Genomic DNA, 12,891 nt, shown 5'->3' on the forward strand with positions numbered 1-12,891 from the left:
CCTTTTAGTGTGATTATTGCAGTTATAGCCTTTAACATTGACAGGATAGGCAAGGAACTTAATCATTGAATACAAAGTACCTATTCTGGCCACAGTGCAAACCAACTTGAAATGATTTTCACCCCATTTCTTCGTGTCAACAGCCTTCCAAAAGTTATCAGTAAAAGAGATAGAGTCATTCAGCATCTGCAGGCTTCAAAGAAGTTATCAGTTAAAAAGTCAGAGTCCTACAGCATAGAAACACCATGTCACCATTCTAGTGGGGAGGCAGTGGCCTAGTGGTGTTATCGCTGGATTGTTAATCCAGAGACCCAAGTAATATTCTGGAGATCTAGGATCGAATCCCACCATAGTAGATGGTGGAATTTGAATTCAATAAATTTCTGGAATTAAGAGTCTAATGATGACTGTGAATCCATTGTCGATTGTTGGAAAAACCCATCTGGTTCACTAATGCCCTTTAGGGAAGGAAACTGCCATCCATCCTGGTCTGGCCTATATGTGACTCCAGACCCAAAGCAATGTGGTTAACTCATAACTGCCCTCTGGGCAATTAGACATGGGCAGTAAATGATGACCCAGCCAGCGACGCCCTCATCCTGTGAATGAATAATGAAAAAAGAAAAGAAAATCTATGCTGACCAACAAACAACAACTATACTAATCCTATTTACTTGCATTTGATCCATAGTTACTGTGCATTTTAAGTATTCATCCAGATGCTTCTTAAATGTTACAAGCATGCCTGACTCCACTACCCTTCAGGCAGCACATTTCAATGATCTACCATCCTCTGGGTGAAAAAAGTATCAGATCGCCTCTGAACCACTTGCTCCTCATCTTAAATAGATAGCAAGATAGTGGATAGCAAGAAGCTTTTTCCCCGAGTGGGGGACTCCATTACTAGGGGTCACAATTTCAAGGTGAGAGGGGAAAAGTTTAAGGGAGATATGCGTGGAAAGTTCTTTACGCAGAGGGTGGTGGGTGCCTGGAACGCGTTGCCAGCGGAGGTGGTAGAGGCGGGCACAATAGTGTCATTTAAGATGTATCTAGACAGATACATGAATGGGCAGGGAGCAGAGGGATACAGATCCTTGGAAAATAGGCGACAGGTTTAGATAGAGGATCTGGATCGGCGCAGGCTTGGAGGGCCGAAGGGCCTGTTGCTGTAGTTTTCTTTGTTCTTTGTTCTTAAATTTGTGCCTTCTGGTCTTAGACATATCTGCTGTAGGGAAATGATCTATCCTGTCTACACCTCTCTCATAATTTTGTATACCTCAATAAGGTCCTCTCTCAGCCTCCTCTGCTCCAAGGAAAACAAGCCCAGCCTATTCAGTATCTCCACATAACTGAGATTTTTCAATCCAGACAACTGGTGAATCTCTTCTGCACCCTCTCCAGTGCAGTCATGCCCTTCAGATAGTGTGGTGACCAGAACTGCACATAGCTTCGCATCTGTGGCTTAACCAATATTTTATGAAGTTGCAACAGGACTTCCTTGCTCCTATATTCTACACCTTGGCTAATGAAGGCAAGCATCCGGTATGCCTCCTTCACCACATTGTCTACCTGTGTTGACAGCTGCAAGAAGCTATAGATAATTTGTGGGAGTTTATGGTGAAATATGTGAATTCTGGATGTATGATAGATTCTGGAGGAGCTATAAACACATGATCATCAATTGTGTCATTTGAAGAGACTTCCAAACTTCAATGACCTTTTGCATGTTCCCTGACTTCACGTTTAAATGATATGGCTGTAATTTTTAGATCATGTTCTAGTCCCAGACACCCTAAGAACTAGAACCAGAAATAGAATCCATTGGATGAAACTGTTCAAACTCTTCCTGCTCATAGTTTGAAAACTTTAATCAATTTACTCCTTGCTTTTCTAAATTAAAAGGAACCCTCTTTTGGTTAGTCTCATCCCAGAGTTTAACCTTTGTAGTCCATAAGATTTTCTATTTAAGTAAGATTGCAGGTCTACAGTAACAGAGCAGGGACATGAAACTTACTGGAATGCCCTTCAGAATGTGGGAATGGTCTCAATAAAATGAGGTCATTCAGCCCCAAACCATAGTGATCCCAATTCCCAAAATCTGTACCGGACTTCATCCAAGACTGGTATATCCTTTTATAAGTGTCTTGTCCAGAACTGCTCAGAGTTTTCCAGGTGTAGACTGGCCAGAAGTTTGTGGCTAAAGGTTACCTTCTACCCTTTTGCATTCTGGCCCTCAAGGCAAAGACCAGCATTATATTAGTCTTTTTTAAATTTTATTTTCTGACTTGTTTGTTACATTTTAATGATCCTTGTTCCTTGTTGCTTTGGACTGCTACTGTTTCTGGCTTTACACCTTTTAGAAAGTACCCAGTTCCATCATTTTCAAGATCTAAATGCATGATTTTGCATTTATCTACAGCATAATTCACTTTACAGTTTTGTTAGTAATGTACTACATCAATATCTGTAACTTTACACTTCTATCTACGCTGTTTATGGGGCTGCCTACATCTGCATCATTGTGCAAATCTGGATATGTGGCTTTCTATGTCATCAACTAAGTTGTGAATGAATACAGATAACAGTTGAGACTCTAAATTCAGATCTTTTCAGCACAGCATTTGTGACATGCTGCCAATTAAGAGTGCATGGCATTGCTCATTTCCTTCCACTCAACAAACTTCCATGGATTTCAACTTTAGCTAACATAGAACAGTATAGCACAGTACAGGCCTTTCGGCCCACGATGTTGTGCCGAACTTTTACCCTAATCCTAAGGTCTGTCTGACCTCCACCCCTACCTTATACTATCATCCATATGCCTATCTAATAGCCGCTTAAATGCCCCTAATGAGGCCGACTCCACCACCCTCTCGGGCAATGCATTCCATGCCCCGACCACTCTGAGTAAAGAACCTAGCTCTGACGTCTCCCCCATATCTACCTCCACTCACTTTAAAACTATGCCCCCTCGTAATAGCTACCTCCACCCTAGGTAAAAGTCTCTGGCTATCTACTCTATCTATACCTCTGATCGTTTTGTACACCTCTATCAAGTCACCGCTCATCCTTCGTCATTTTAAAGAGAAAAGCCCTATCTCTCTCAACCTTTCCTCATAAGACCAGGCAACATCCTGGTAAATCTCCTCTGCACCTTTTCCAATGCTTCCACATCTTTCTTGTAATGAGGTGACCAGAACTGGACACAATACTTCAGATGTGGCCAAACCAGGCTTTTGTATCGCTGGTGCATAACTTCACGGCTCTTGAACTCAGTCCCTCTATTAATGAAAGCTAACACACCATACACCTTCTTAACAACTCTATCCACATGGGTGGCAGCTTTCAGGGAACTGTGAACATGAACCCCAAGATCCCTCTGCTCCTCCACACTGCCGAGAATCTTTCCGTTAACCCTGTATTCTGCTTTCAAGTTTTTCCTTCCAAAATGAATCACCTGACACTTTTCAGGGTTAAACTCCATCTGCCACTTCTCAGCCCAGCTCTGCATCCTATCAATGTCCCTTTGTAACCTAGAACAGCCGTCCGCACTGTCCACAACTTGACCCACCTTCATATCGTTCGCGAACTTACTAATCCACCGTTCCACTCCTTCATCCAAATCATTTACAAAAATCACAAATAGAAGAGGACCCAGAACAGATCCTTGTGGTACACCACTTGTAACTGAGCACCACGTTGAATATTTTCTGTCTACTACCACCCTTTGTCTTCTAAGAGTCAGCCAATTCTGAATCCAATCTGCCACATTTCCCCCTATCCCATGCCTCCTTACCTTCTGCATGAGCCTACCATGGGGAACCTTATCAAACGCCCTACTTAAATCCATGTATACCACATCCACTGCTCTACATTCATCCATGTGTTTGGTCACCTCTTCAAAGAATCCAATAAGGTTTGTGAGACGTGATCTACCCCTCACAAATCCATGCTGACTATCACGAATCAAACTGTGCCTTTCCAAGTGATCATAAACTAACAGTCACCTATCAAGAATCTTTTTTGTTTCTTTATTCGTTGTCAGGATGAGGGCATCTCTGGCTAAGCCAGCATTTATTGCCAATCCCTAATTACCCAGAGGGCAGTTAAGACTCAACCACATTGCTGTGGGTCTGGAATCACATGCAGGCCAGACCAGGTAAGGATGGCGGTTTCCTTCCCTAAAGGACATTAGTGAACCAGATGGGTTTTCCTGATTCATGATCATCACTAGATTCTTTATTCCAGATATTTATTGAATGCAAATTCCACCATCTACCGTGGCAGGATTCAAACTCAGGTCCCCAGAACGTTGTCTGGGTCTCTTGCTTAACAATCTAGCAATAATGCCACTGGGCCATTGCTTCCTTTTAATCGTAGCAAATGTCATCTGGAAATCAATACAAATAACATCCATGGGCATTTCTCCAATCCACTACTTTAGTCCAGTGGTTCCCAACATTTTCAATACCATGGCACGCTTTTGTCTAACTGAATTAATTACTCAGAAAAGTCATATTTACATCTATTTGCTACGGTTCCAGCATTACGAGAGGTTTGCAACATGGTGCACACAACAACTTATCCATTTCTTCTTAGAATCTATTCTAAGATTTGGATCAGTGGCTTAGCTAAAAGAAAATTTTAAAAAATATTCATCTTAAAATCTGAACTAGACAAGCCAGTTCAACAGTCATTGAAGAATTGTGTGACCCTTTACTGCGTGCATGCAGTTCCTTCTCCTCCCAGCGATACAGTCCTAGATCATTGTGCATGCTCAAACCAAATGTCTGGACCTGCGCATGCACAAGCAGGTTGCACAATAAGCAGATTTCCCACCTTCCACATATGTGCGGTGCTGACTCACCATAAAGCAGAGCTCCTTCCAGAGAACTTCTACCTTGTTGTAGCGCACTAGTTGAAAACCACTGCTTCAGTCAACTTTTGTACTAGTTCTCTCTAATCAACTGAAAATTTTCAAAGTGTCCAGTGACACAATCAACAATCGTATACTCTAGAAATTTCCCAGGAACAAATGTTTGTCTAGCTGGCCAATATTTTCCTCATTTTCTTCTCTCACATTTCTTAGAAAGCAGAATGACATGCACAATTTTCCAATCTAATGTATTGTCCCTGAATTGGGTGAATTTTGAAAGATTATAGTTACAGAATCTGCAATTATTGCACCTTCTAAAAGTCTGTGATGGAAACCATGTAGTGCAGACATTTTTTCTTAATTGCCATTAATTTCTCCATTAGTTACCTTGCTTACATTAATTTTGTAAGGACCTGTTCCTCATTCAGTTTTGTTGATAATTGTTACTCTTATTAAGTAAAAGCATGGAATAAAATCTTGTAAATCCACCTGGTTCAAATGACGCTTCCATGTGTTCTCCTCTGTTTCACTGCATAGTTGTTCTGGTGGTGTGTGTGTGTTGCTCTTCACTTGAAGTCTTGAGTTGTTTTACATGCATATTGTCAGTCTGGAGCAGTGGAGAGTGCTGGTTTAGAAGCTGTAACTTTGTTTGCATTATATGGCTGACCAAGAATCTTTCCTGCTAATTTACCCTTTGCCTTTTGGCATTTGTGGGAAGAATTTGCAGGTTGATAATTAATCTATTTGATCATGTTGTGAACACATCTTTCTTAATCGTCAAATCCTGGAGTGAGGCATGAATCCTAATCTGAAACAAGGACTGAATTGTTTTGGTCACGTAATATAATTACATACTTCAGAATAGCCTGAGAAATCTGGTTCAGGTTCAGTGAGAGGAACTATGCAATATTCCACGAATATTAACACCAGTGTTTGATTTCATTTCTTTGCTGTTATTTTCTTCGTTTCTTCATAAGTTGAATTTTAAATTTGAGCCTTTTATGTGATTTAGAGCTATTTGTCACCGATCATGGAGCAGCGTATCTATGTTATATGGCTCTAACTGTACTCACCTGTTGCACGAGTTTAATGCCTACAGTATGCTAATTTGGAAAATAGGGTTAGAAAGATGTTGTTTGTTAGCAGCTAATGTTTTGCTATTTTTCTGACCAGAAACCTGCTGCCTATCAATCATGTTTGCATAGAAGATGGTGAGAGGCCTATGGTTCTGCTGCCTTATCTCAACTGGGGGAATCTGAAACTCTTCCTTCGACAGTGCAAGCTTGCTGAGGCGAACAATCCCCAGGTAACACTGAGCAATAGAGCTAATCTGTACACTGCACAGCTATTATTGTTAAATGTTGTACCCAACAAAGGATCTACGATCTATTATCCCCCGAGTATAAATACTGTGTGTTCATAAAACAATGCAACCTGTTGAACTTGGGCCTGCCCATTAAAGAGGTTTTCAATTGGTTCCACTCCCCTGATCTTTCCCCACAGCCCTGCAGTTCTTTTTTTTGGAATTTATGAAGAGGGGCTGGATAATCTGGGTTGGTTTTCCTTGAAGCAGAGGAGAGGGGGATTTGATTAAGGTATACAAAATTATGAGAAGGAGAGACAGAATGGATCATGAGAATTTCTTACGCTTGGCAATGTGTCTAAGACCAGAGGATATAAGTTTAAGCTGAGCACCAAGTGGTTTAGAGGAGATATGAGGGAACTTTTTCACCCAGACAGTGGGAGAAATATGGAACATGCTGTTCAAGAAGGCGGACAAAGCACATCCCCTTGCAACATTTAAGAAGCATCTGGCTAAGTACTTAAAATGCCAGGGCATAGTAGACTATTGACCAGGTGCAGATAAATGGGATTAATGTAGTTTGGTGTTTATTGTTTGGCATAGACGTGGTGGGCTGAAGGGCCAGTTCCTATGCTGTATGACTCTATGACTCTAATTTTCTTTGGACAGTTAATGTTGAAGCTACTGTTAGCAACGTACTCCAGATAACCACAGGTCGCTATGTAATGCTTCTCACCTCCTCTCTGGTGCTTTTGCCAAGCATCTTAAATCTGTGTTCTCTAGTTCCCATCACTTCTGCCACTAGAAACAGTTCCTGTCTGTTTGCTCCATCAGACTGCATTGCTCTAACAAGAGTCAGAATGGGGTCAGTGAGCTGAAAGACTCCTGCGCCACAATACCTTAAGAACACACAACCATAACTTTTGTTTCTCCTTATTCTTCCTGTCAACTGGCATGTCTCCGCCATTCCATTAAACTCTTCAATGAAGTCAACTTGACCGTCTTACTTTTGTCATTAAATTTATGTTTAATTCTGTGCCATTTTCTATCATGTGTTTAAAAGCTTTCTTCCTCCTATTAATTGCCTGCTCACCTCACTGAACTGACTGGAGTCCACCCCATTAGTGAAATGTTTAGTTACCCATCTTAAATGACTAATGCTTGTCTGATGCTTGCATTTAGACATACGTTTGCGATGCCAAAGCATACAAGACTATGGGCCCAGTGCTGGAAGATGGGATTAGAATAGTTGAGTTTGTATTTGACCAGCACACATTCGAAAGGCTGAAAGGGCTTTTTCTATGATGTAGATCTCTATGACTGTATGATCATGCTTTAGTGAAGTGCCTTCTGTTGCTCTGTTTTAAACAGAGCAAAATAAATCTCTTCTGGTGTATTTCTTTTATTTAAAAAAAAGTGTTCAGAAGTTGCAGGTATCACATAATTGTTTACATAATTGTCACAATTTGGTGCTAGAGAATGTACCAGGTTCATTCAAGAGCCAATGCTTCAACACAAAATGTGAAATTGGGCCTGTACTAAATAAATTGGAAAAATATCATCAAGCAAGAGTTTATTAGGGAAAGTGGTGGCCTAGTTGGATTATCGCTGGAATGTTGACCCAGAGACCCAGAAAATGTTGTGGGGACCCAGGTTCGAAGCCCACCTCAGCAGTTGGTAGAATTTGAAGTCAGTATGTACCTGGAATTAAGAATGAATCCATTGTCGATTGTTGGAAAACCCCATCTGGTTCGCTAATATCCTTTAGGGGAAGAAACTGCTATCCCTATCTGGTCTGCCCTCCATGTAATTCCAGACCCACAGCAATGTGGTTGACTCCTAACTGTCTTCTGGGCAATTCAGGATGGGCAAGAAATGCTGCCTAGTCAGCGACGCCCTCATCCTGTGAATGAATAAAGATTTTAAAAAAATGAACCTTTTTGAGCTAAACAATGGAGGTGGTGTGTTGACGGGAGATGGTGTGCTTAGCTGTATCAAAGCCTTCCTTGGGCAAAGAAAGGTTGAGCACCATGGTTACAAATGGACAGATGTAGTTTGATTAGAGGTACTTAATTATTCAGCAGAAGAAATAAGGTGTTTGAGTCCTCTCCATTTGGAAGGGAAATTTAGTCAAAGTTCATTGGTCTCCAAATTATAGAAGTTTGCCAAAAGAAAACCCAAATTGTGACCTTAAAATCTGATATTACGGAATTCTAGGGAATGCACATCAAAGTTTTTAGCATTTGAATCTACTGACTATTGATTAATCCTGTTTAGAGAGGGCCTTAAGCTAAATAGTGGGGAGGATTCACATAAGGGGATTTAGAAACTTGAAGGGCAAGGTTGTGATAAGGGTGATGATAACCAGAGTAACCATTAGTAAAGAAATGCGTAAGTCACCATAGTCCTACTAGACCATAGGGCTGTTCTCTCATAGAGAAAGAGGGACACCTGGAGTTGGTTTAATCGGAGGATTACCATGTCTCTAGTGAGGGGAGAGGTTCAGAAGGAGAGTCCTTTGTGATCACCTCAGCTGGTGCAGGAATTAATCAATAATGTTTCCATCACTCTGCATCACAAACCAGCCGTCCAGCTAAGTGAGCCAGCTTTAATCTTCACATCAATTGGAAAAGTCAGTTTAGCAAAGACAATTTAGAGGATGAGTTTGTTGGGTGTATTTTGGACTGTTTCTTAGAACAGTACATTCTCCAGTCTACCAGGATCAGAAATTTTAGATCTAGTAATGTGTAATGCGACTAGATTAATCAAAGACCATATAGTAAAGGAGCTTCAAAACAAAGATGATCTTAATACAACTTCTGTCGATGGTAGATTTTCACTTTCAGTTTGAGAGTGTATCTTAAACATAAAGCAATTGCAAGGTTTGGTAACAATTCAGAGTTGGCTGAAGTGCATTTGGTAAAAAGGTTAAAGGGAATTTGGTAGAAAAGCAGTTGTTACCATAGAAACAAAGTATTTTGGAGCAGGAGTTGGCAATTTGACCACTCGACTGCTCTGTAATTCATTATGATCGTGGCTGATCGTTGGGCTCAATACCCTAATTTCACCATTGTCTTATAATCTCTTTAACCATAAATGCTATATCTACCTCCTTCATCAAAACATGTAATGTTTTGGCCTCAGCTACTTTCCACAGGCTCACCATTTTCTGGGTGAAGCAATTTCTCCTCATTTCAGTCTTATAAGGTTTACCCCTTATCCTTAAACTAAAACAACTGGTTCTGGACTCCCGACCATTGGGAACATCCATCCTACTAACCTAGGAATCAATTTGGTAGATCTTTATTGCACTTCTTCTATAGAAATAACACCTATCCTGAGATAAAATTACATGTAATATTCCAGGTGTAGCCTCACTGATGCCCTGTATAATTACAGCAAGACATCCTTGTTCCTGTACTAAGATTCTCTTGCTATGAAGGTAAACATACAGATTGCCTTCTTTACTATCTGCTGCACCTGTACACTTACTAGCAGTGACACCCATGTCTCATTGAACATCCCCCTCTCTTAATTTAGAACCATTCAAATCATAATCTGCCTTCCTATTTTTGATACCAAAGTGTATAACCTCACATTTATACATTTTTTAGCTGCATCTGCCATGTATTTGCCCACTCACTTAGCCTGTCCAAATCATACTGCAACATGTCTATCCTCCTCACAGCTTACCCTTCAACCCAACTTTGTATCGTTTACATTTAGTTTCCTCATCTAAACCATTAACATGTATTGTGAATAGCTGCAATCCTATTATTGAGCCCTGTGGTATCCCACTAGATCTCTTATGTGAGACTTTATCGAAATCCTTCTGAAAGTCCAAATAAACCACATCCATGAACTCCCCTGATTAACTCTATCACTTGTTTCTCAAAGAATTCCAATAGATTTGTCAAGCATGATTTCCCTTTTGTAAATCCATGCTGCCTCTACCATTGTTTTCTCAGTGCTTCCCTATAAAATCTTTAATAATGGACTCTAGCATCTTCCCCACTGGTCTATAGTTGCCTGTTTTCTCTCTACCTCCCTTTTTAAATAGTGAAGTTACATTAGCTACCCTTCAATCTATAGGAATTATTCCAGAGTATAGGAATCTTGGAAAATGACTACAAATGCATCGATTATTTCTAGGGTCATTTCCATAAGTACTTTGGGATTTGGATTAACATGCCATAGTTATTTATCAGCCTTCAATCCCAGCAGTTTTCCCTATCCTCATATCTCAACTAATACAGATTTGCTTCAGTTCCTCCCTCTCACTAAACCCTGTGTTCCCCATCATTTCTGCTACATTATTTGTATCCTCCTTTATGGAGATGGAACTGAATTATAAATTTAGTTCATTGAGTTCTTTGTCCCCCACTATAAATTTCTGACTGTAAGGGACCAACATTTAGTTTTCACCAATCTTTTTCACTGAACATACCTATAGAAACTTCTACAGTCAGTTCTTGTGTTCCTCACAAGCTTTACCCTTGTTTCCCTTCTAAATCAATCCCTTGGTCCTCCTTTGCTGATTTCTAAATTGTTCCCAATCCTTAGGTCTAGTGTTTATTTCCTGCCATTTTGTATGCCTCTTCTTTGCATCTAATACTATTCTCTAACTTCCCTGGCAAGCTGTGGTTTGGCCACTGTTCTCTTTGCACACTTGCGCGAGACAGGAATAAACAATTTTTGTAGTTCACCCATTCACTCTTTGAATGTTTAACATTGCTTGTTCAATGTCATTCCTTTCAGTAACATTTCCCAATCTATTATAGCCAACTCTCACCTCCTACCATCGTAGTTTCCCTTATTAAAGTTCAGGATCCTAGTCTCAGAATCAACTACCTGACTCCATCTTGTGGAAGAATTACATTATGGTCGCTCATCTCTAAGGGATGCTTCACAACTGCATTACCAATTATTCCTTATGGCATCGTACTGAGTCGAAGATGGCCTGATCTCTAGTTGGTTCCTTAATGTGTTGATCCAGAAAACCATTCCATATACACTCCAGAAATTTCTACTCTACAGCACTGTGACTAATTTGACTTGCCCAACCTATGTGCAGATTAAAGTCAGCCATAATTACAGATGTTCCTCTACTGCATGTATCTCTAATTTCTTGTCCAATACCATTTCCAGTATCACAGTTTGGTGGTCTATATGCACCCTCCCACTGAATAATTTATGCTCCTTGGTATTTTTCAGTTCTACCCACACAGATTCTACATTGTCTGAACTAATATCTTTCTTCAATATTGTGTTTGTATCTTCTATAACCAGTAATGCATGTTCAGCTCCTTTTACCTTCCATTTGTTCTTCGTAAAATATTGAATACCTCTGGATGTTTGGTTCCTATCCCTGAGCACCCAGAAGTATGTTTCCGTAATCCCAACTATACCGTATCCATTTACATCTATTGGGGTGATTAATTCATCCACTACTAAAATAATTACTTTCGTGCCAATTGGCATAAGCAGCAAGTGATAGAGCTAAGTGATCACACAGCCAGTGTATCAGTCCTGCCACATCCAGTCGCGAAAAATGGAGGAGCTAAACAACTTACTTCAGGAGCTGGCTCCACAAATATCCCCACCTTCAATAATGGAAGAGCCCAACACATCAATACAAAAGATAAGTCTGAAGTATTTGCAGCAATCTTCAGCCAGAAGCGCCGGGTGGATCATCCATCTTGACTTCCTCTAGTGGTTCCCAACATCGCAGATGCTAGTCTTCAGCCAGTTCAGTTCACTCCATGTGATATCAAGAAATGGTTGGAGACACTGGATACCACAAAGGCTATGGGTCCTGACAAAATTCTGGCAAAAGTACTGAATACCTGTGCTCCAGAACTAACCACTCCCCTAGCCAAGCTGTTCTGGCATCTACCGGACAATGTCAAAAAATTTTGTATACAAAACGCAGGGCAAATCCAACTTGGCCACTTACAACTCCATGAGTCTACTTTTGATAATCAGTAAAGTGATGGAAGGTGTCATCAACAGTGCTATGAAACAGCACTTGCTCAGCTATAGCCTGCTCAGGGATGCCCAGTTTGGGTCCTGTCAGGGGCACTCAGCTCCTTAGCTCATTACTGGCTTGGTTCGAACATAGAAAAAAAGTGCTGAATTCCAGACGTGAGTGGAGAATGACAACACTTGACATCAAGGCAACATTCAACTGACTGTGGCAAAACTGGAGTCATTGAGAATCGGGGGCAAACTCTCTGCTATTTGGAGTCCTCCCTCGTGCATAGGAACATGGTTGTGGTTTTTGGAGGTCAGTAATCTCATCTCTAGACATCTCTGCAGGAGTTCCTCAGGGTAGTGTCCTAGGCCCAACCATTTTCAGCTGCTTCATCCATGACCTTCAAAATCATGATGGGTATATGGTAGGTGTCTTTTTCCTAGGATGTGGGGGCTTTCAAGAATAGCGGCATATATTTCAGATGTGAGGAGTGAGATTTAAAAAAGATGAGGGGCAAATTTTTTACACAGAGGGTGGTTCACATGTGGAATGAACTTCCTGAGGAAGTGATGGATGTGGGCACAGTTACAACATTTAAAAGACACTTAGATAAGTACATGAATAGGAAAGGTTTGAAGGTATGTGGACCAGGAGCAGGCAGGTGGGATTAGTTTATTTTGGGATTATGTTCGGCATGGACTGGTTTGACCAAAGGGTCTATTTCCATACTGTATGACT

At 40.7% G+C, this 12,891-nt stretch overlaps 1 protein-coding gene across 8 annotated transcripts in view; it reads left to right on the forward strand.

Annotated features, from left to right (window-relative positions):
• The window catches only part of ryk (receptor like tyrosine kinase), a 259,214-nt gene that overhangs the window by 153,637 nt on the left and 92,686 nt on the right, over positions 1–12,891 (forward strand). For all 8 annotated transcript variants that reach the window (XM_048604449.1, XM_048604450.1, XM_048604442.1 and 5 more), the window contains one exon: positions 6,050–6,182. In XM_048604449.1, coding sequence (XP_048460406.1) covers positions 6,050–6,182 — 133 coding nt within the window. The remainder of the gene's footprint in view (positions 1–6,049; positions 6,183–12,891) is intronic.

The sequence above is a fragment of the Rhincodon typus genome, chromosome 13 (genome assembly GCF_021869965.1).
Source record: "Rhincodon typus isolate 14 chromosome 13, sRhiTyp1.1, whole genome shotgun sequence".
NCBI lineage: Eukaryota > Metazoa > Chordata > Chondrichthyes > Orectolobiformes > Rhincodontidae > Rhincodon > Rhincodon typus.